The 24,903-nt window shown below is 36.5% G+C and overlaps 1 protein-coding gene across 3 annotated transcripts in view; it reads right to left on the reverse strand.

Annotated features, from left to right (window-relative positions):
- Positions 1 to 1,092: 1,092 nt before the first annotated feature.
- Positions 1,093 to 24,903, reverse strand: part of LOC136038339 (protein MIX23-like) — a 39,262-nt gene continuing 15,451 nt past the window's right edge. For all 3 annotated transcript variants that reach the window (XM_065721426.1, XM_065721423.1, XM_065721431.1), the window contains exons 2-4: positions 18,845 to 18,970; positions 13,549 to 13,698; positions 1,093 to 1,287 (exon numbers count right to left, since the gene is read on the reverse strand). In XM_065721426.1, the coding sequence (XP_065577498.1) occupies positions 1,174 to 1,287; positions 13,549 to 13,698; positions 18,845 to 18,970 (390 nt within the window). In that variant the 3' untranslated portion in view covers positions 1,093 to 1,173. The remainder of the gene's footprint in view (positions 1,288 to 13,548; positions 13,699 to 18,844; positions 18,971 to 24,903) is intronic.

Consider the following 24,903-nt stretch of genomic DNA (forward strand, 5'->3'; position numbering starts at 1 on the left):
ATTCACAATCTTTATGAAAAAGCGGCAAGAATTCTCCAGTCGACTACACACACTCCTCTTGACCTCCTCAAAATTAAAGATATTTATGTTTTATCTTTATCTTCGTTGGCATATCAATACTTCCAGGGTGATCCCCCATGTTGTTTTTCGGAACTGCTTAAACTAGTAGAGGAAGTAAATTTGTATATGGTTGGTAACCGGGAGGATGTGATGATTCCAGCTAGTCCCTCGGTTCGTTCAGACTTGGCGGCTGACTGTGGGGCGTGCTCGGACTTGGTTCCCGCTGAGATCCGGCAGTCACGAACACTTGGCTCCTTTAAGAGACAGATGAAAAGTTTCTTATTAAAGGCTTCTTATTAAATGTTTCTTATGGTTTATTCATTTATTTTTTTGGGTTGTTGTTTTGTTGGTGTTGTATCCTCGATGACGCAAGAATTTTAATTTGTATTTTATTGTCGGGTGATGTGAGGGTCGCTGTTTCGTGGGGACTGCCGGTGAGTTGATTTCTTTTCCTTACATATTTATATTTAGATGTTGGTTAGTATGTTTATAACAAGTTTTATGATTCTTTATTTATTGTATGCCGTTTCCCAAATAACGGGCCATTGAGCCCTTTGGGATATTGTTTTGTTGTTGTTATTTTATGAAAATAAATAGAACTTGAACTTGAAGTAATTTTGGTATTCAATACTGGCGTAATGTCTGCATCTTCTTTCTAGCTTAAGTCATCGGGTTCTTTCTAACTGAGAAACAAAACTCAGGATTTCCAGAAAGTTTTCCTGATTTTGACTCGTATCACTTTCATAATATTCATTTTTGAAAACATTTTTTTAGAATATTTTGAAAATATAATAAGAACAACTGATGACACTTTTGAACACACTCCATTTTTTACACTTAAGTTCAATTCAATATGAATAAAAATTACCATTTTTAAGAACTTCCTAAAATCCGGTGGGCTATAGCCCTAAACATTCCTCGATAATCAACGCCACTGCACTTCAGTGCGAGGCGAATTACAGGAGTTTGAAACTCCCTCTCTGTCAGGGACTCCATACGCCCATTCTCGTTAGACTTAAAGTAAGACAAAAATAACTAAACCATTTATTGAAAAGTACTACAAACATCATGCTCATTCTCACCCAAGAAACTTACTAAATTATCTATTTAATGCTAAAAATGCGAATCAGGTGGCTTGTAGAAACTCCTGCATCTTTCGTAATAAGTCTTTAAAGTTTTTTCTTGCAATATTTCTTCAACGTTAGCTTCGGTTTTTAGAAGCCTCAACTAAAAGAAAACAAAACAAAATAATCATCCATGCTAAATCATTAGAAACTATTTGACTTTAGAAAAATACATATTTCAGTTTATTTATCGTATCGTACAGCAGAAGAGCAGAAACACGAATAAATCGAATTGCGAATAATACCTATAATAATACTAATAATACGAGAGAGGGAGGGGGGAGAGAGAAAAAAAGAGACCAGATGAGAGTAGGAGAAGCACAGAAATAGAGGACGGGAGAAAAGGGAGTTGTCGTTTTTTTGCTCTAAAATTATTCGTACATTTTTCAATTTGTTGAAAAACATGTGGTAGTAATGTAAATATCCTCTAAGAAGCTTTTTGTAGTGCGTAATACTTCTCTAAAACAAAGTTACAGTAAAATAAAAGACAATCCTGCTTCCTCCTTCGGTAAATTATGTTTAGACAATATAATCAGATTAAAGCAAAGTACATGATTTACAATACTCATATAACTCGAATATTTTTACACAGAAATAACTGTATCAAATTCTCTATAATGTTCTGCTCTCTTTCAGTAATAAAACCATCCAGAAGCCACCAAACCATCTTTGTCCTCCCACAGCTCCAAATATTTCATGCCACACGTCAAGAGAGCGATTCTCAACACAAGAGTCAGGACATCCCAACTATGCAAAGTTCAGTAGCTGGATATGTTATCCTTGTTTGAATCAGGATCACTCAATGATGTTTTGTCTATATGATAAAAGGATAAAAACTGCGATCTTTAGACTCAAGCCCTTCCCCTATCCCCTGACCTCGCACATAGACATGCTTAACCTCTTTCATCTGATGGTTATTCAAGGAATATTAACCTAAAGAGTTTTTCTAAATGATTAAACATTAATCGTTAAAATTACAGTGATGACTGTCTGAAACCCAAACACAATAAATGAATACAATAATGAATTAAAGCTCTTAGTTACCCCCTGTGCATGTTGCTCCGGTTATCTCTTCAAAATGGGGAACTACCGCATGACTGGGTAACATCTTATATAGCCCCAATCCATAAAAGGGGGTCAAAGAGACTCTGCAGAAAATTACCGTCCTATAAGCATCACTTCTGCGGTTGTTAACGTGCTTGAGAGATTTGTTAACAAAGCTCTAATTGAACATCTTGAGGTCAATAATATCCTCTCCACATCACAACATGGATTCAGATCTGGTAGAACTGTGGACACTAACCTCATCCAAAAAAAATGAATTAGAGACTACACTGCTTGATAAGGTCTTCCTGTCGACATAATTCTTCTTGATCTGTCCAAAGCATTCAACAGGGTTTTTCATGAATTCCTCATAATCAAAATGAAGGCTGCAGGTGTCAATTAACGTGCTGTACAGTGGATTATGGACTTCCTCTCTGAAAGATTACAGACTGTCAGAGTTTTCGATTCACAAGGAACTCCTCATTTCTCTTCTCCCACAACTGTATTAAGTGGCGTCCCCCAGGGCACTATTCTTGGACTAACACTTTTCAACTTCTATGTTAACGAATTACCCACCCTTCTTTCAAATCTTATTACCCTTTACGCTGATGACTCTAAACTCGTTGGGAAAGCGGCTACTCCTTCTGACCAGCAATCAATTCAAACAGATCTTGACAGTCTAGGAAGATGGGCTAACATGTGGCTCCTTGCTTTCAATGTTGACAAATGTCATGTCATCCATTTTGGCAAACACAACAAGCATCATAAGTATTTCCTTCAAGACAACTTCCTTTCTGCTGTTTCCAATGAAAGAGATCTTGGGGTTATTGTTGATCACCAATTAAAGTTTAGCAGCCATGCTAAGCCTGTTTAAAATCTTCTGCAAATATATCCCTCGATATTATAAAAAGAACCATCTCCAGCGGATACCCAATAGTTTTTATGAAGTTATATAAGGCGCTTGTATGACCTCGTCTGGAGGTCGTAATGTCAGCCCCTTTTTTCAAAAAAGATAAGAAGTTGCTTAAGGATGTCCAGCGTCGTGCCACTAAGATGGTTAGCAGCATGAATACATTTCCATACGAAGAAAGACTACGTCGTTTGAAGCTGCCGACACTGTGATACCGAAGAAAAAGGCGTGATATGATTTTAACAAAAAAAAAATCCTTTCTGAGAACACTCTTTCCGGTCTCTTTGCACAGCCCTTGCATTTTGGTACTAGAGGACATTCAATGAAGCTCCCGATGCAGCATTCCACGAGTAGACATAAAAGTCATTTCTTCAGCCAAAGAATCATCAATCTGTGGAGTCAACTGTCTGAGGGAAAGAGTTTCTGCATCTTGAACAGACACGTTCAAGTCCCACCTTGATAAGGAACGGCTCTGCACAGAGTTCGTTTACAATGGGGAAGCTGCAGAGTCCTCCACAAGAGGCTAGATCAAACAATTTACACCAAACGAATTATTTTTCATCACTGGAGCATCACAAGGATGGAAAATCCTTATATCGCTCCAAGCTGCGATTCAAGGTAAGCTAATTTAAGGTAAGGCAATATTTGACATTTTTTTTTATTTCCAACACATTTGGTATTTAAGGGTCTTTAAAGTATCTAACTACCATTGTGAAGCTAGAATCCCAGCATTAAAGCCCTAAGAACTACATAGCAGGTAGCATACACATTTGAAGAATTTCATCAAACTTCCACCATGCTTTGTATTCAAGGATATCTGAGCTTTTTGGATAATAGACGTAATATTGTAACATTACAATCTGAAATAGCAACACGACAAGTATATATTTTGAAAATAGTGCCCTACTTCAAGCAAAGTTAGTGCTTAAAAGTGTTTGAAGTGAACAATTTTGTGCCACATGAAGTTTCATTTTGCACCACAAAACAACTATTCTTGATGATTAGGGCCAAAATACTAATTAGCAAAAATTCTGAAATATTGGTTTAGAATTTGGTTTAGCAAAAAGCAATACAGACAGCCTCACAGTTTCAGAGACCATATTACCGTGTGGTAGCGTATTTGTTCCCCTAAACGTATGAGTTGACTAATGTCTAGGCCATCCTTTTGGTTTACGTTGGGACCGTCTCCTTCTTAAGTCCATGGATCAGTTTCCTGTATGATATCTTATCATGTGCTTATTTCAGAAGGTAGAAGAGGTCATTCTCAAAGTTACCATGCCTAGATCTTCCAGAGGATCTACCGCGGACCCTTCCCTTGAAGATAACTTCGGCAAACGTGATTTGAACATTTGATGCACGAAAATACATCAATTAGTTGGTACAGCAGCACTTTCAGGAGAATTAGTCTCCAGCTTTAATTGCTTTTCTCATACATCAATTGCTCATCTCATACATTATTGAAGCTGAGATATTTCGCCCCGAAAGTCAAATTTGCGCTCTTGTGCTAAAGTTTTAGTGTGCATTTTTGCAGGTGCATATGGCAACAGGGACGATCTCTTTATTTGGAAGAATAAATTTCGACAAAGCGCGCAATATGGGACATTTCTGACTCTTCAGACACAATTTTAAGGATTCAGCTTTTCCACGAGTGATTTTGACTTCTAAAGCATTATTATGCAAAATTAGATTTCATGCAAAGAGCAGGAGGCTGAGTAACCGCCAGATCTCAATCCTTAGTAAACCCCCATCATGACATTAAAAACAAACGGACTTTAAATGAAAAAAAATCAAAAGAAATTCAAGAGTAACGATAAAATTTGAAAAAAAACATGAAATATCCTTTATTTACGAGGGGCCCTGCCAACCACCAAAGTTCCCACCCTTTGCGCTGAAGTTTGGCTTCTGAGTCACAAGGAGCACAAATAGCACCTGTAATATTTCAAAACTGTAATACGAAGAGTGGACAGATAGAGAGGAGAGAGGGCGGTAGCCACTCTCATATATAGGATCATTTTCATTGATTTTAAGTTTGAACGTAGCTCTGTACTTTCATATATTTTTTTAAATGAAAAAGAAAGCTAGCTAATGAGACAAAATTGAAATTTCTAGCTGATTCAGGAATGGTAATTATTATCTAAATTATTCTTAGCAGTAAATATTATTTTGAAAACAAATTTCAAGGAGATTTCAAAAAAACAACCTGAAACCCATTTAAAAAATCACGTCGGATCGAAACAAAGAGTACATCATTGGAATGGCACTGGAACATCATGGAGACTCTTTAAGGGCTCATAATAAAGGAATTTGCTATATTTTGTGCCTTTTGTGAGTACCAAACATTGCAACCCGGGTTTGATCTTTACTATACCAGCTAAGAAAACAGCCAAAGACTTTTTCCACTGCGTGATACATATTTGTCCAGTAGAGAATGACGCGTCTCTCATTTTTTTTTACCTGACCTCATCATGGAATGTTTAATCATAGAAAGTCGAGGGAGAGTTCATTCGGCTGTAGCCTCCAGTGCCCTATATACGTGATAAAGTGGATGTACTCATAAGCCAATCCGAACCTCACCCAGAAAAGTTTCCTGGTGTGAGTAACTGACCTATGGATAAAAGCTACGACTAGTTACCGAGGGCTTATGTCCACTACCACACAGAATCCAATTTTTCTATTGTTTTTGTTCCGTAAGGAAAACTACAACGATCAATGACGTCAAACTCCAAACGAACTGGAATTACCACACATAAACATCATTTTGCCTTTCTACTAAAAGATCCCGAACAATTAGTATTTGAAAACAAAATATAATTGAGAACTATTCTTCATACTACCTTCCTAGATTTTGAAGAATACCTATTTTGGTATTTTTATTGAAAAAGAATTAACCCCTCCATAATCTAATGAACTGGTCCCCCTGATTCCTTTCAAATGCATATTAAACCAATTGGAGAAACAACCCTTTCGACTTAACAACCTATTTAAAAGGGCAAAAATATACTCTAACCATTTGAGGAGTTGGATTGCGCAGGAGCGCTACATTTGTTAGTGGTAATTTATGTTCGTCTTAGTTCTAATTTTATTGTTCATTGTAGTTTTTCTTCTTTTGGGTTTCATTCTTACCCATTTCTTCATTCTTACCCATTTCTGTTTACTCTAAATTTTACACCTTATATATGTTTCATTCTATTCGTTCTCAAAGGTTTAGCTTCGCTGCTTACTGTTCGTGGAAAATGCTTATTAGTAACTTTGTTTTAGGGAAAAGTTCTTTGGTCTGAAGGATACTTTATGAATTTTTTTTTTAGCAAATAATTCAATCAACACTGAAAAGAAACTATAATGAATTAAACTAGAAAGAAGTTCTACATAAATAAACAGATAAGAACAGGCTTATTTGGTCTGCTTCAATGCACAGAATCTTCACTAAAATTACTGACAAACAAAATTATTATTTTTGCCATTTCACAGGACATAAATCTTTCATACTTTTATAAATCGTGCTATAGTATTTCCAGTAATATATAACGAAATCTATGCTCTCAACATATATATATATATATATATATATATATATATATATATATATATATATATATATATATATATATATATATATATATATATATATATATATATATATATATATACATATATATACATGATATATAAATTATATCATAAGCCTGTTAAACTTCAAATGTATAAATTCATTCATGCCTTCGTAAATTTTATAGATTGTGGTTTACTTTTGAACCCCAGCAGGATATTCAGTCATGCTTTTTCAGTAATTTATTGTGTACTCGGTTTACTGTTTCTTTCCATGATACAAAGGTCGGTGCCAATTTCTGTGTACATAGATGTATTTCTTCCCGTTCGTACTTTTTCTATTTTACATGAAGGTAACCAAACCGAGAATAGTTTAAGAAGTGATACTGAAATTAGCGATAATCCCTATTTATTTACAAAGAACTATCAAAATTCTGTTATTTATGGAATATTATTTCTTTTTTATTGTTTGGGGAATTACGGTGATTTATAGTTTCCACAGGTAAATGACGATCTTTGTTTTAATTTATTCATTGATTATTGTGGTGGTGTTGGCGATGACGGTGGCCAAGTTCTTTTTTCGTTTCGGTCCATTAGAAATTTATGTTAATTATGTGTTTTATTAATAAATAATTCCTATGGGGCGCTGTATGAGCTGAGTTTTTGGTGAATTCCTCAGTTTCTGAATCCTCGACAGAAGATTTCAGTTTCGTGCATGAAATACAAAGCTCTATGCGACTAGCACTACAAAAAATGTTCGAGTTTCCTCTCTTATACAATTACTACATGACTTAGCCTTTCTTATTTCATGATGAAGTTAGATTAAGGGCGATCTAAATTATGTCAAGCTTACACAGTTTATGTCAATTTTACTAAACTTATTCTTTCTATTTAATTTAATATGTAAGTGGTATTCATCAAAATACTTCTTTTTCATTTCACCTTTTCATCATTTGCTTTCCACTTAGTTCAGGGTAAATTCCCATTCTTCAGACATTGTTTAAAGATTTGTTTTCTCCTTTCCCAGGACAGGGGTTGACTTGCGATCTTTAGCAACTGTTCCTTTCTGATCCTGAAATGGGATCCCATGCTATCTTCCTGACAGACAGAGATAAATAAAAAAGGACTCGTTCTCTTTCTTAATGCTTTCATGGCAACCCCACTTCTATCAATTTTATCCCGTTTTGCGTGTAATTAATGTCCACTTTGCCCATCTTTGTAATTGAAGAGAGTTAGGCCCAGTAATAAAATAACAAAACTGAGGAAGTCTTACATACAAGCTGTCTATTGAACAAAATCCTTCAAGGTTAGAGGATCTTTATGCCGCAGAAGTTGACAACTAGATAAAAAAAGACACGAAGAGGTAAAGAAAACGGTCTTGGACTTTACAGTCCCTATTAAAAGAGTGCAAATTTCCGTGACATGGCCCCTCAGACAAGGAACTGCAGTGGAGGTTGGAGGCCAGCCATCCTGTGCTTTTGTATGCCCTTCTGTTTACCTTTCCCAGGTTTCACCAGGTACCCATGTAGAGCTGAGTCAGCTCTGGCTGGGCTTACAGGGTCACGCCACTGGCCCTCGCTCCAAATCAAATAACCGGCGACACCAGGACTCGAGCGCCTTTCCTAACGGACTAAGAATTCCAAGTCTAGCATACTAACCTTTCGGATCCTTCTTGGGAAAAAGGTTTTTTAGTGTTCCTGCGATAAGCCTACGGCTGTACATTTGTCGTAAAATCATTTCCGAAAGAAGAAGATACTTATATCATTGATTTTATTAGCTTCAGATCCATCTAGTCACCAAGCCCGAATTATCATATCACTTAGGATTCGTCTTAGAGATAGACAGATTCAGGATAGTTTTCTTATTTTTGTATGTTTCCGAATACACATTTTTCAGTCAATAAAAAAAAAAAAAAAAAAAAAAAAAAAAAAAAAAAAAAAAAAAAAAAAAACACAAAGCAAATTTAAAAATTATAATCCAGTATATGGATAAAGCTAGTTAATGCAAGCAAAATTGCCGTCTCGCACTGAAATACTAAAACTGTAGAACTAAAACAATTATACAAAAAACTTAAACATCGAATATAAACTTTAATAGAAGACAAAACAATCTAAACAGGAAAAAACCAGCTTCCTTTATCAACATTCCATTAAACATACACTTGAATGAGGGCAAACCATTAAATGATTGCCCACTATCAAGAGAGAAAACTCAAAGGCCAATATAATACCCATAACAGGGACAAAGACAGGCCATGTGGTAATTGTAACTTGTGGTGGTACAGACACAACTAGAGCAAGGCTTGGTTGGTTCATATGATTATAAAAGGCCAAATTTGAAAACAATATAAAGAAACCATACTAGTCAATGAAAACATTAGAAACTAGTTAAAAAAGATGAATGCAGTATAGCATATTTAACGAAGGTCCTGTGGTGGCGCAGTGGATTTGACCTTAGCTTGGTAATACGGGACCCGGAGATCGAATCACGCTGCAGGAATGCACTGCAGGACCGACGCAGGGACCTTAGTAGTCAAGAAGCGTCGTTAATTCTTAAATGATATTTAACGAAGAGAAAACGCGACAGGCAACACAAACTATTGGTCTAAAATTAGAGTTGTTTTAGCTTTAGATTATACCTAGGTAAGCTGTTTTATTAAATTATAGTTAGCAATGTAAACAGTTGCTTTTTCTCTACAAATCCAAAAAAGGGAAAGAGTGACAAAGGGGAAATGGTGTTATTTTTCTGGTGGGCCCTATTCAATAAGATGCAGTCGTTTCTTCTTTTTTTCTTATTGTCTATTTTTATTTTTAGTAATTGCTGTAGCAAATGTATGGGGTGATTTGCGGCCTTTCTTGTTTTTTTTTTTTTTTTTGTAAAATACTTTGAATTAAAAACAGTTTACAGATGTTCCTAGCTACCCTATAGATACCCCACTGCTTTTTTGGTCGTTTTTCCTCAATACTGAAAAAAGGCCCCTGCATAAATTTTTCGAAGGGTAGTGGGAGGTGTTGGTGACTAGAAAAACTTTTTCCAGGGAGAAAAAGGTGATGTTGGAAAAAAAAGTTTTACTAGAAAAAAATTTCTTTAAGCAATCATTCACTAGTGAATAATTTCCTTTTACTTAAGCAACAGGTAAAAGCAACTTTAGCAAATGTTTCTTCTCGTCTACGACTGTTTTATGGCATTGTTGGTGGGGGGGGGGGGTATGTACACTTGAGTAGTTCTAAATGGATTTAGTACTACCAATGGGTTGGATTGTTTTTTCTTCCACTTATCGACACCTAAATAGCAGCAAAGCGCTTATGAACTGTACCAACAATGGTGCCATTGATACCAAGATTGATTTAAAAAGTACATTATGGCTCCGTTCCCAATCCCACGCTTCATTACTTTATACCATTAAACCTTTCTACAAACTCCAACTTGAAAATATAATTTTAGTGTATGTAATTTTGAATTATAATTCAAAAATATAATTTTGAAGCCGTCAGGTTTTTTCTTTTTTTTTCTATTCTCCAGCAAAATCGCCATGTTTAAACGAAACAGAAATTAACTGTCTTCGTAAAGAAGACTTTTGTGGCTAAAAATTCGTTTTGCTGTGTTTTTCACCCACACTCCCTCTCTCAGAAAAAAAATATTCTGGTTACTATTATTAGAGCCCAGTTTCCATGTGTTCTCAGCTAGGCATTAATATTGATTGAACAATCAAAACTGCTTATAACAAATAAAAAACAAAACATAAATAAAAATTTTAGCGCAATAAACTACAAGTATTGCAGCTCCTATCATGGTTGCAGTGGCAGTTGCAGCCTAGTAAGGAACGAGCCAAGGACCATGGTAACCAAAATAAAAAAAAAAAAAAAAAAAAAACCTGGCAAGTGAGTATAGATTACCATTTCCTGCTGATTCAGGTACGGTAACTGTAAATTAGTCTCAATAGTAAAATGTTAGTAATTTAGTGTAAATTAGTCTCAATAGTAAAATGTTATTTTGAAAAAAAATTAAGGTAACTTCAAAACAAGCCCGAGACCCCTAAAAGTGGCGTTGGATCGAAACAAACAGTATACCATTGGAATCCCCTTGGCCAGAAACACTATGTAGAAAATTTACATTCCTCTGGCTTGAACAACAAGGAAATTGAATATTTTGCATGGCTAGCACCGACGTGTCCTCTTTTTTTCCTTAGAAACATGAAGCTCCATAGCAACATATGTAATGACACACATTGCAACATAATATTTATTGAATATACACTAGTGTACTACAGGGTGTCTCAGAAGTAGCTCATGGTGTTCTGACATTTACTTTGTAAAGAAACCTAATCCGTACCAAAAATCATCTCATAGAAACTCTACATGGCAATGACACTGATTGACGATTAGACTTCTGTGATTACGTGTATAATCGAATACAAGATTCATTAATTTTTCTTCAGTGATGAAGAAATTTTCCATTTACGTGGCCAAGTAAACCTGCATAATATGCGCTATTAGTAGAAAAAAAGAATCCTAAGTGGAATGAGAAGAGAAATCATCAGTTAAATTAATCATCAGTTAAACTAAGAAATCATCAACTAAACTCAAAGATCATAATCGTTGGTCCCCTATTTTTTAGTAGTATTATCACCAGCAACATCTATTTTAAATTTTTTGTAGACCTTGTTTGACAACCTTGGAGATGTCTAAGTAACTTGACGACAATACTCCTTTTTCAGCAAGACGGAGCTCTATCTCACTTTGCCATTTGCATGTGTAACTACTTGAAGTAGACTTTTAGTGGAGTATGGATTGGACTAAGATGTCTTGTGGAGTGGCTATCCCAATCAAAATCCTTTCACTTGACAATTTCTTTGGGGACAACTTAAATTATCTCTTTTGTGCATCAGAACCGTCCATGCACCCTTGATGATTTACAAGATGCAATAACAGCTGAATATTGAAAAATCAATACTCAAATTCCCAAAAGAGTAAAGGACAGTCTCATGAAGAAAAAAGATACATTTATCAAAACAAAGGGTAAAGAAGCTGAACAGTTACTATTATTAATAAAATTTGTAATCGTATATATTTTGTAAGAATCTCTACGGTGCACGACATTGGGATCACCCTTTGCTGTCGTCTCTGCACTTTCTGTTGCTGACCTGTCAAGCCAAGCTCCACAATGACCATCAATCTCTGTGGTACTAGATAAACTTGGTATGTTGAAAACGCACTAGCGTTCAGGCAATATGGAAATATAGATAGTGCCAACTAAACTGTCTTTAACGTATTAATACTTCAGACAAAGGCTCGCTTATCGCAGCGGGATACTGGCACCAAGTGTCACTTTTTGCGAGGTGAGCTATAGCTTACTCTTTTGAATTTTATTCCCACGACAGATCAGGAAAACTTGTGCTATCAGATGTGCTAGATAGGAGGACATACACCCAGATTAATAAAAAACCATAGTGCATAGTAAATGACTCAAGAGAAGTGAACTTCTTAAACTTCCAATGTTTCATAAAGGTTTTCCAGGGAAAAGTGCAAACTCAAACACCCTCCTCTCTGGGAATTCAAAATCTAGATCCTTCAAACTCATTGGCTTGCCTCAGCTATAATAATTCAATAATATCAAGCACCACTATAGCAGGTAACAATACTTGAAGGGGAAAAGATGCATAGATAATTTTTACTCAGCAAGGTTTTTCACAGGAGAAAATACAAATGCCCAACATCTATCAATTCATTAGCCTAAGATCAAATGTTGCTTTATTTATTTTACGTAATTAAATAAGGTTAATGATGATTATGCCTTGGTAGCAAATTTGTAAATTCATTGCAAAATCATTCATATTACCGAAATAATGACGATACAGATTAACAAAAAAATATTCAAAAACTTAGACAAGCCCAAGGACAATGCAACAAAGGTCGCGTCAAAAACTGCCGCTTACGAATGCCTCTTTGGGCGTGAGCACCCACAGCAAAAGTGAGCTTTAAAGCAATTTTCATTACGTTTGGTAACTAATGATTTTTTTTTTGTGAAAACCACATCCGCTTGATTTTGAGGTTAAAATCCTTCTGGAAATTACAATAGATATAAAGCCACTTCTCATCACCACACGCACAAAAATATAAATTTACTGACTATCACAAGGGTTTTTTATTGCATCCAACATAAAATCATTTGGAAATTATACACAGACGTAAGAAGATACAAGAAGTACAGAGGAAGCAATGTCATAAAAACAGTAGAGCGCTTACGATTTACAGCCACTGATATGCCACTTACTAAAGTATAAAAAGAATGAAATTGCAGCATCACCAAATAAAACAAAAAATCATTCAACTCCCTATACCAAACTATAAAGACCAAGTGTAACATTTCCAACGAAAGTCCTAAAGAAACTGCATTAACAATGCACTTGAGCCTTTGATACGAAATTTTATAGTTAAATATCACCAACAGTGATAGGATAAATCCAAAAGTAGTGACTACTTTTGGCAAAAGTATCTTATAGAACAGATACTGGTCTTTATCTGGAGCAAAAGCGACCATAGAATTAAACAATTCTTTCAAATTCACGAACAAACAAAATGAACTTACAAATATTGACAGAAATAAGAATCTAATATTATATTTTTGACCAAAGTCTCTATTCAGCAGCAAATGGGAATAGGCTTGATGTCTTTGAAGGAAAAGGTCTATAAGCAACGTACAAGAGTCATAGTCTACATATGGGTCAGCCACTTTAGCACAAAAAAGACACGAATACTTTTTAATAATTCTTCCTGCACCATTACCATACACTTTGTAAAGTTTTTGAACTGGATTCAAACAGTTAGTACAGTATTGCATTTTACAGAATTATCCGAGTCTCACCTTGGATTGTTCTTTCTTCAATGATTTTACCGCATTCGTGTTCTCTGGAAAGTCTGTAGATTTTTTATCTCTTAAACGATGTACATTTTCTGCAGAAACTGATATACAGTGTTTGATGGAATCCAAACGCTCCTTGTGACTAGCCTTCAACTGAAATAATAAAAAATACGGTGAAAAACAGATACACAAGAAAAACATACATGTATCTGCAGAACGGTGAGGGGAGTGTAGTATATAGAGAAATGAATACCCATTTGAAGGCAAATTATGTATTCAATATCATTTAATAAATGCAGATCCAAAATCTTTGACCCAGTCTTCCCCCCCCCAAAGAAAATCTTCTGCTATTTACTCTCCTACCTGTTCTAAAGTTGTAAGCTACAGAGTGGAAAAGTATGTATTAATTATGAAAGAATTAATGCACATTAAAAACGTAATATAAGGCAGAAAATAAGTTCTAGAGCCGAGAACTAGTAACATAGATAAGAACACACTAAAACTATACAAACTTAAGCAAGGGAGTGCTGTAGAACAGCACTTAGGGAGATAGAAGATCTAACAAATCAAACGCGTTTTTGCAAAAGTATTCTTCGTGGTCCTTTTTGGGAAATTATATACGCCCTCCGTGTGTATGTAAGTTCATATAGGAACATATTAGCTGAGTTAGTTTTATAGATTATGAGCAGCCCTTTGATAGAAGGGCTTTATTGAAATTCCTATCCTTGTAGGGTATACCACATATGGGAATTAAAGTGATTAGTGCTTTGTACAAGAAAAATAATGCTGTAGTTAAGGTAAGGTTAGTAGCTGGTTTGGTGCTGAAACCTGAAACAGGAGTTAAGCAGGATTTGTCCTCTTTCCGTTTATGTTAATTATTCTATTGACTTTGGTCAAAGAAACATAGGATAGGTTATGGAAGATAATGGAATCAAATTTGAAGATAGAACTCTTCTAGACTTAGAGTATGCAGTTGAATTAAGTGTCCTAGATAAAAACTAAGTGCCCAAATGGATCCAAAAAGAATTAAATTTTGGAGCTAGATGCAATGAAGATGTAAAAAGTAGAATAGCCCCAGTAGAAGACTAAGGGTGTTTTTTCACTGCTGAAAATGTTTGGAAGAATGCAAAGATAGGTCAACGAACCTAGATTAGAATATCTGAACCTATAATGATGAGAGTGGTCAAGCATGGTTCTGAAACGTGGGCCTTCCGAAAGGCAGAGGAATATTTGTTACACTTTTTTCAGAATTACTCTATATAATCAGTTTTATGCATATGTTTGACTAACCGTAAAACGAACGACAAGCAGTAAGAAAAATGTAGTTCTATCCTCCTTTCTACCTTAGACCATAGATCTTCCTGTGCCACTAAAGGCACCCAGGTCATCCCCGAAGATCAGCCAGTCGTCACGTATATGCATGACCACCAAAGCATCTTCCCATTGGGGTTTTATCGTCGTATAAATGTTGGACAGGTCCCGTCTATATCTGCGACGCAAGGTGTTTTTTAGTCGACCTTTCCTGTGGTTTCCCCAAGGCTGCCATTCCAAGATCGGTCTTGGGATCCTATAGTCCTTCATACGGATCAGGTGCCCAAGTTATCACCACCTCCGTTGTCAAATGTTGTCCGTAACCATGGGATGGCCTGAGATAGATCGGATTTTCTGGTTTGTGACGTGATCTCTCCAGTCGCTATTCAGAATCCTCCGAAGGCAATTGTTTTCAAAGGCAAGAATCCGTCTCTCTTGTTGTTGACTTAAATTCCAGCACTTACTGCTGTAGAGGAGTATAGAAAGGACATTGCTATTAAATAGTCTCACTTTTAATTTTGCAGAATACTTTTTCGATCGCCATAATGGTTTTAGTCGGATAAAAGCTCCACAAGCTCACCCTATCCTCAACTGCATTTCCCGCTCCCTTAACCCTGAATTTTCTACCGTGTTGCCGAGGTACCTGAACTCTACGACCTGCTCGACAGTTGAATCTCCACACTTTATGGTCAGGGGGAGTTAGTTTGTTGCCATGCTCTTTGTCTTCTCTGTGTTGATCTTGAGGCCAAGTCGGCCAGCATTTTCACGGATAGTATTGAGGAGATCCTGGAGTTTGGTCCTGTAACTTTCCATCAAGGCAATATCGTCAGCAAAATCCAGATCGGCTAGCTGCTTACATTCTCCAATTTGGGTCCCGAACCCTGTACAATCAAAGGCTCTGCCATTCTTAATCTTGCGGGCTGCCTGTCGAACTTCTACATCATGAGGTTCTTCTGTGCTGATTTGGAAGTTCAAGAAAGGGGTTGTAGGGATATTTGGCGAATTCACTGGGCGGGACCTGTTCAAGCGCAAGGCCCACACTACAAGTATTTCTGCTGGTTCTGAGACAATTTTGCCATTTGCATCTTTAACTGGTATGTTTAGGATTCAGCGTTTCCCCACAATTTTATTGGTAATCTTATATACAGTTCTATAATCACCACGTTTTGCCGCTTCCTCCGCCATGGTAGCTTTTTCATCCAGAAGGCTGCGTTTATCCCCCCCCCCCCTTGCGCTCCTTTTGACTTGTTTATCAAGGTCTTTGTATATTTGGTTCTTCAGAACTTTATCTGTGTTTCCACCACCTTTTTGGAGCTGCTGCTTTAAGTGACGACGCTCACCAATCCGGTTCCAGGTTTAATAATCATTGGTCTTTTGGTCTCTCGGTGTACCCAAGCGTAGCGGCAGCCGTCTGATTGTAAACCTATTAGATGGTGTTCCATGTTAACTCAGTGTCAACATCTAAGAGAAGGACTTCAAATTTGTTAGAGAGTGTATAACAAACTCATTCCGAACTGTCGCAATGTAAAGCTTCGAGGAGCCAATGTTTGGGTTTACTTTGGACCTGATCTTCGGTGTGGCCTCTAGCTTCAACGCTATCCTTGCTATCATTATGGCATGATCAGACGCCACGTCAGCACCTCTGAAAGCTCTCACAACCTGCAGGCTGTACCACACCGCTCTGTTGATCAAAACGTGGTCAATTTGATTATGCATTCTTCTATCAGGGAAGTTCCAAGAATACTTATGGATTATTTTATGTGCAAACATGGTACCCCCAATTATTAGGTCATTTGTAAGAGCAAAGTCCACACTAGCAGAGTTCTATTTTCATTTATCTCCCCAAGTCCTTCACTTCCAAGGACCTGTGAACAATAAGATCTAACATGCTCCACTTTAGCATTGAAGTCACCAGCAAAACAAATAAAATCATGACTGGGAAAGTCTTTTGTCACTACTAGAAGGGTGTTGTAGAAGCTATCTTTCACTGCGTCATCCGTGTCATTTGTATGTGAGTAGCATGCTCAATACGGTTAGCTTTGCACTGTTACCCGCAAATCCAGCCGTGATGATCCTTTCATTAATGGAGGTCCAATTTGTCAACGTTTTAGGATATAATAAAAGAAAGGTTGAGCTGGCTAGGGCACAGCTTATGAATGAAGAACGGTCTTTTTGGCCATCCCTCTGGGACCGAACTCAAACCAGGGCATCCCCAAATGGGTTGGAGAGGTCACACAAAAGAATTTGGGGGAAATTGGAACTCATGGGAGGGGTTAAAGAGTGAAGCTTTGAACAGGTTGGGGTGGAAGAAAAGCGAACTTAGATGTGCTGGCCTTAGGAGACTTGGGGCTGCAGTGAGTTTTAGTAGTAATGCTAGTAATACAAACTAAAAAGCAAAAGCCAGCAATCTAATTTTGAGGACAGATAATCTAACCCTAACATCATCTTTAAAAGATGATACGTATATTATAGATATATTTTAAAATATTAATGCAGCAAAACCAGTTAACATGCCTGGCTAGGTCATATGGTGGAATTTGAGACTCCCAATATCAGTGTTGTGAGCTCGAGGGCAACGTAAGGCTTTTTTGAAACCTAACAAAATAGGTAACATCACATAAGTCACAAAAGGTACACTCTTTCCCATCCCTCAAAAAAGGCACAGCTAAGACTCTTAATTGCTTCCAGCCAAGCGCAGATAACCCTTTTACCAAACAAAGAATACTATCTAGAAACAAAAAATATTAGAAAATTAATATAATTGAGGATTTTTCTGTTTTTCATACTAAAATTTACATGTAGAAAAACAACTTTGGTTTTGGATATTTTAAATCTATAGAACATGCCTTAAAATTCTTTGCTTTGTTAAGTAATGATTTAATTAGTGAAAATTTTGCACTCATTTCAACTTACCTTGATAATCTAAAAGTATTTAAGTTCATAGACCATGACATACTTGTACATAGACTTGATAAAAATTACAAGTTAGGGGAAATACTTTAGATGTGTTGCATTCTTACCAAAGTAATTACAAAAAGGTATAGGATAATGCCGACAGTACTTGGACAATGCCTAATCCTGGACAAATATTTTGATTAAAATGCACTTTTCACAAGCATGTTGAGTAAGTTCTTAATCTTGGAGATGGGCTAGTTAGGATTGGCTGACTACAATATAGGAGAACTTTTTTCTTTAACATTTAAACTAAAAAGAAAGTTATCCTTGGATATTAGCTTATATCTTTAGTTATCCTTGGATTTTATTTAAATACAATCATTCTGCTTTGCAACACTTGCCTTAGACTTAATGCATCCTTGAGAGTATGTCTATGATTTAAAGACCCCATATTCAAGATTGGGCAGCATTTTCAAAGTTTAGGTTCAAGTTTAAAGCATGTATGTCCCCAATTAGGGTCTACTATCAACTATTAGTATGTTTGAAATTGCCACATGTTGTCTATAGTTGAAATATTCAAGCCAATCATATATTTATCAAGTAAATTTAGACAAATCCAATGATAAAACGGTCTTTTTCCTAGGTGGTGTAATCAAGATTTCACAGTAATTTACCTTTCTAAGTGGTGATTAGCTACCTTAATAATGGGTATCTTACCCTACCTGGGTGTTAGTGATTTAGTCACCAGGCTCTCATGTTCAATTTGGCAACCTGTTCAATCTGGCATGCCAAATAGATCTCTATAGGGACTTCTTTTAAGCCTTTCATTTCCCCAAAATATCTGCACAAGATTTTGAACCTATGTACCAACAAGCTACTTTCAATTCAAAATACCGGTTGATGATGTATATTCTAAAACTTTGGAACTGTGATGAATCATAGATTGACTACTGATACTAAAAGAGAGAGAGGAGGGCGAGAAAGAGAAAAAAAAAGCAAAGTACGAAGAGAGAACAACACAGGATGGAAAGATACCAAGAGATGACCAATTGGGTCTACTTCTTCTGAGACAGAATATAAAAGTTTGACTCACTTCTTCATATAAAGCTTTACAACTTCCTGTAGCATCCACTTGAGCTTTGAATGACTCTGTTGGAATTTTCGTGTTTAGAGCATAAATAATTTTATCATCTACTGTTCTTAGCTTCTTGATGTTATCCTAGAAACACAATAATAAGTCATCAACAGCCTAAAACCAGCCTGAAATTAAATTTCAAGCAGTAATTTCAGAAGGATAAAAAATCCTTTCATAAACTTAGTAAGAACTATAGACTAATAACCATGCTTTGGCAGGAGTTGATCTAGCCAATCCTAGGGTACTGGTAAAAATCATTTCCACTGACAAAGCAAATTGTAAAATCATAATCTGAATTGCAAAATTTGTTATTCTGCTGATTATCCAGATTACAAAAATCCTGTTTCACTGACAATCAGGATTGTAAGTTCATAATCTAGATTGTGAATTTGACAACTATGCTCCAAAGGAAGATTGTAGATTTGGATTGTTGATTTTGCCCAGGTGTGATTTGAGTTTATAAAGTTTGCTTCTCCACAGCTTTCAATTTGACTATCCACTTTATATAGCCTTCTTTGTTCCACTGATAACTGTCAATCTTGTTTTAATCCTGTTTGTCAGTGGAAAATGCCTAGGATCTAATCTTTGATAGTGATTTTCAGCATCAGCTTCGTTAACATCATGCCTTTTAAGAAAGCTATGAATTAAACGTTTTTCTTATCTCATAAGTGAATCACTTAACAAGAGTCCACATCTGTCACATGTGGCAGTAGGGGGGAACTCCCTCCAATGGTTTTGGGCATTTGGTAAAAAAAAAGAGCTTTTCAAATTGTGGTGTGAAGTGCCACAAATTTTCTGTTTTGTTTTGTGAAGACCACAAAGATACTGCCATGTCATCTAAAGAAACTCAAACTTGGTTTGTAAATAAAGCACTGTTACCAACTTTGATATTTCCACCTGACATTATGATAATTATTAATAAAAATGACCAGGCGGTTGAAAAATCCGTTGCCCCCCCCCAAAAAAAAATTAAATTGGCTAGTAACACTCCTGGTTGAATCTAGAATATACTCTTGAATAGTGATGCATAATACCAACTCTAACTATTAACATCATACTTTAAAGCAAGATGTGAATCTGATTATTTTTCTTACTTTATAAATCAATGATGCAAAAAAATGAAATATTTTCTTGATAATACTGCCAAACCATAATTCACACATTGATTTCAAACGCCAATTTGTTGTGTTAAGTTGAATGAAGCAATAGAAGCAAAGTTGATTTTTTTTTTCTACTTTGTCATGGTTGATAAAATATTTTATACACGATTTTTCGCTGTTTTGTTCATTATGTTATAATTTTTACGTTTACAAATTGCAATTGGAACAATTCAAGTGAAACAAGATTGATTATATTTCTTTGTAATACAAATATTGAAAAAAGCCAGTCAATTGCAAATGCAATGCTAAGTTGATATTACACAGTAATCTATTCCAAATGCATAGATTTCTTATCATCAACTACCCCAAACTTCTCAAATTTATGAATGAACTATAAATTTGACTTTTTTGATCTTGCCATTTTTCAACATTGCCAATAGCTCAGAAAAAGCTAGTAAAGAAGATACCTTCATTCTTTATTCATGAGAAGGAAAGCTAAGCCAGCTTAGCTTTCAACTGTTAATTTCTATTATTCCTGACAAGCAGAAAGCTGCCAGGTTATTTTTCATGAGAAGAAAAGAACTGGTTGGACTTGGAATTCAAATCCAGACTGCTAGTGGGTATTATTTCAGTCTAGTGGTTATTAGAACTAGATTCATATACCAAGGCTCACAAATCGGAAGCCCGCGAAGAAGTGAGAGACAAAATAAGAAGAGACCATGATAGGCAGCACTGAAGGCTAAATATCATAGCTCACGGAATTCCCAAGCTAGAGCAGGGTACAAGCCAGGGGAAGGAGCAGGCTGATATAATGTTCATCAGCGAGCACTTAAAAACTTCCTATAAACTTCCGGAATTCCATCTCACAAATGTAAAGCGCTTGATACCTAAGAATAACCAGATCGTTGCCGGACCACTGCCACAAAGAATAGCGCCAGTGATATTTACCATCCCCAACATGATGATAAAAAAGGAAATCACTAGAATCTCGTTTTTGAAAAAGGAGACGATTCAGTACAGAAATGATATAAGCAGGGAGGACAGAGAGAAGCGAGCAAAGCTTGTGAAATAATTAAAGGACTGGCTGGAAAATGGTGAAAAAGACCTTGTTATCTGTAAAAGTTGCATTGTCTCAAAAAACCAGCAGTGAGTGGGTTTGGGAACTTTCCCTTCCCCACTAGTGTAAATAGATCCGATAGTTCAAAATATTTAGACTGTAGTGACAATAGATGTACAGATTCGGAAATGGATATGGTATCCACAAGTTATGAAGATGCCCAAACAGCTAGTGAAATAAGTGATAGTAGCCCAAGTGATCTAGTACAAAACATTAAAAGTCATTGCTCTAAGTTTCTTCAAGTGCTGAGCACAAACGTAGACTCCTTGCCAAATAAACTAACGGAGTTACGGATCTTCGCAGCAAAAAATGATTATAATGTGATTTGCGTAGCTGAAATTAAGCCAAAGAATACAAATAACCCCTTGGACGATGCCCACATTGGAATTGCTGGATACTTTCTATTTACAAACTTACAACATGACCCGAGAAGAGGAATTGCAGTCTATGTGAAGGCAATCTTATCGGTAAGCAGAATCTCTCTTAATAAAGTTATGGATTGGGTTGAATATTTAGCTATAGAGATTGTGTTACCCCAAGAAAGTCTAGTTTTAGCCACTTTTTACTGGAGCCCAAGTTGCCAAAACCTAATAGAATCTGAACTGGCACTTTGTAAGGACCTGCAGTTGCTACAAGATAAGAAGCCAAAGAACCTTTCAATAATTGGAGATTTTAACCTTCCTTAAATCAGCTGGGTTGATGGCTTAGGGTATTCCCCCCAGTATCACAAGGGTCATGGTATGAATTCTGCTTTCCTCACTTACCTAGCAGAAAAAATCCGTTTAATCACCAACAAGGTTCAGAGATGGACAACTACCCTCGCTACTTGATCTAGCAATCACAGACGACCCAGATCAAATTCTACGTATCGATCATTTACCACCAATTGGTGCAAGTGATCATTTATGTCTCTTAAGAACTCTCCAACTGTCACCACCCTCTTCCAACCATATTTCAGGAGATATATCAATTACAAGAAAATCCGCAAGGAACTAAGGAGAATGCAAAATGGCGACTGGGAAGCACTGTTTGAGCACAAGTCAAGCAATGACAGCTGGAATCACTTCAAGAAAATAATGCTAAAGCACAAGGTGACATGTACCACTGTCTCATATATCAAGAGGCCATGCACCCTACCTTACTTGACAAGGTCCATAGAACAGGAAATGAACAGAAAGAACAGATACTGGGCAAAAAAAAGGCAAGCCAGTTCTCGAGAACAATATGATAAATTCAAAAAAGCAAGGAATAGACTGAGAAAGATTACACAATACTCTATAAAAAAAACATGAAGATATCATTGCTACAGAAACTAAAACTAATCCAAAGAAGTTCTGGAATTATGTATCATCAGCAAAGCCAAGACGACATTCCATTCCCTACCTAACAATGCCATGTGGCAAAATCACCGATCATACAGAGATAGCAGAAACCTTAAACAAACAATATTCCTTAGTGTACACAGTGGAAAACTCTAGAAACATCCCAGATACCTGGGAATATCCTGTCATTGTAACAATGCCAATGGTTGTCATTTTTGAGTCAGATGTCCAAAAACAACTGAAAAAGCTTGACGCATTAAAGTCGAAAGGAAATACACCCAAGACTACTGAACTAATATCCTCACCTTTAGCAAAAATCTTCAAGAAATCACTAAAGGAAAAAGCTGTCCCCTCTGACTGGAAAAAAGCTACTGTTATACCATTACACAAGAAAGGCTCTAAAGACAAAGCTGAAAAGCTGGAAAAAGGGACACCCGTGGACATGATTTTGTTGGATCAAGCAAAAGCATTCGACAAAGTCGCACACCTAAGGCTGAAAAGAAAGCTTCAAGCTTGTCGCATCCACTTGGACATCATTGAATGGATTGTAGACTTCCTGGGAGAACAAACCCAAAGAGTTGCTGTTATTAATGATAAAGGAGTACGTGTACTATCATCACCTATACCTGTTCTTAGCAGAGTTCCCCAAGGAACTGTGCTTGGGCCATCACTTTTCAACATATATATCAATGATGCTCCTGAAATACTCCAAAACCTTCTCACACTCTATGCAGATGATTCTAAGCTCATTGCGGTAGCATCATCTTGGGTGGAGGCTGCCTCAATCCAAGCCAATCTTGACAAGCTGGATGACTGGGGTAGACAATGGGTACTTGAATTTAATTCAAGTAAATGTAAAGTTTTACATTTGGGCAATAAAAATCAAAAACACATTTACACCATGCAAAACCAAATAACTGGTCAAAGAGAACCCCTAGTTGCAGTTACAGAGGAAAGAGACTTGGGTGTCATAGTTGACTGCCAGTTAAAGTTTCCAAGTCATACTGAAAAGATTGTAGCTAGTGCGAACCGCGCTTTAGGGACAATTAAACGAACATTCACGACTAGATCTCCATGAACAATAATAAGCTATACAAGAGTCTTGTCAGACCAAGGCTAGAAATTGGCATGTCAATTGCATCTCCCTTCTACAAAGTGGACAAGGACATGATAGAGAAAGTACAGAGGAGAGCAACAAAGATAGTAGACGGGTGCCAACATCTTCCTTACCCAATGAGACTGCAAACTCTCAACTTATGCAGTATGACTTACCAAAGAAAAATGGGTGACATGATTAACACTTACAAATTGATTCACAACAATCCAATTCATGGTCTCTTCTTCATCGATTCATCACAGTGGACAAGGGGTCATTCTAAGAAGTTCATAAAGGTCAACACTCAGAGGAGGGAACGCCATTACTTCCTAACCAACCAGGTAGTAGACCAGTGGAACTCCCTAAGCAATCATACTGCATCCAGTCAGACCGTCAAAGAATTCAAAGTCTCACTTGACAAGGAGTGGAGCAATAAGGAATGGAGGCTGGAATGGGACACCTTGGAGTTCCAGACCAGAACATAAGCCCTAGTCAATAAAACCAACTCAATATTCAAAACAATTCTGAATCAATCCACATGGCAATTTTTGAAGAAATGCTGAGCAATGCTACAGGATGGAAAATCCTTCAATTGGTCCAAGTTGCAATTTAAGGTAAATTACACTGATGACTTTAACAAAACTTCCAATTTTGACTTTTCTTGATTTTGTAGACAATTACTTCCAACAACTGAAAAAATCCTTTTCAAAACTTTGCAAACAATGACTAAGACCAATATCATAAGGGTTTTTCAACCAAAATTGGCTATGACTGGTTATTGGTCAAACCTGATTGATTCTTACAAATATGTCTCCAATTTTCTAGACCAGAGGTTCCCAATGACATCATACAACTGGATTTGACAAAGTCTGCCATAAAAGACTTCAAATCAAGCCCCAGGCTATTGGGGTGAATGAGGATGTGGTTGAGTGGGTGATACAATTCCTAACAGATGGTTTAAATATTTGGCATGGATGGAAGGACATTATTCTTCAAGGTGACCTCTGTTGGAAGTGGTGTGCCCTGGGGCACTGTATTGGGTCTGACTCTATTTAGAATCACTATGCCTCTATGCTGATGACTTAAAACTTTTTGGTTGTGCTGACATATTGGAAAATACTGATTAAAACAACCCAGTTATCCCAGTAATCCAGTTAAAACAATTGGACCTTAATGCATTCACTCACTTGACTAATATTTGGAAGCTTGAATTTAATGCAATAAAATGCAATGCTCTCCACCGGTGACATACAGCCCTATAATTTCCCCAATAAAATCCAAGGTTTTGAAATTTGTTATTTTTGCAATCTGATTTTGAAATAGTGAAAAACATTCTTTCTTGAAGTATTAATTACATTAGCCAATAGGTATGATAAAAAAAC

This window comes from Artemia franciscana, chromosome 2 (assembly GCF_032884065.1).
Source record: "Artemia franciscana chromosome 2, ASM3288406v1, whole genome shotgun sequence".
NCBI classification, from domain to species: domain Eukaryota; kingdom Metazoa; phylum Arthropoda; class Branchiopoda; order Anostraca; family Artemiidae; genus Artemia; species Artemia franciscana.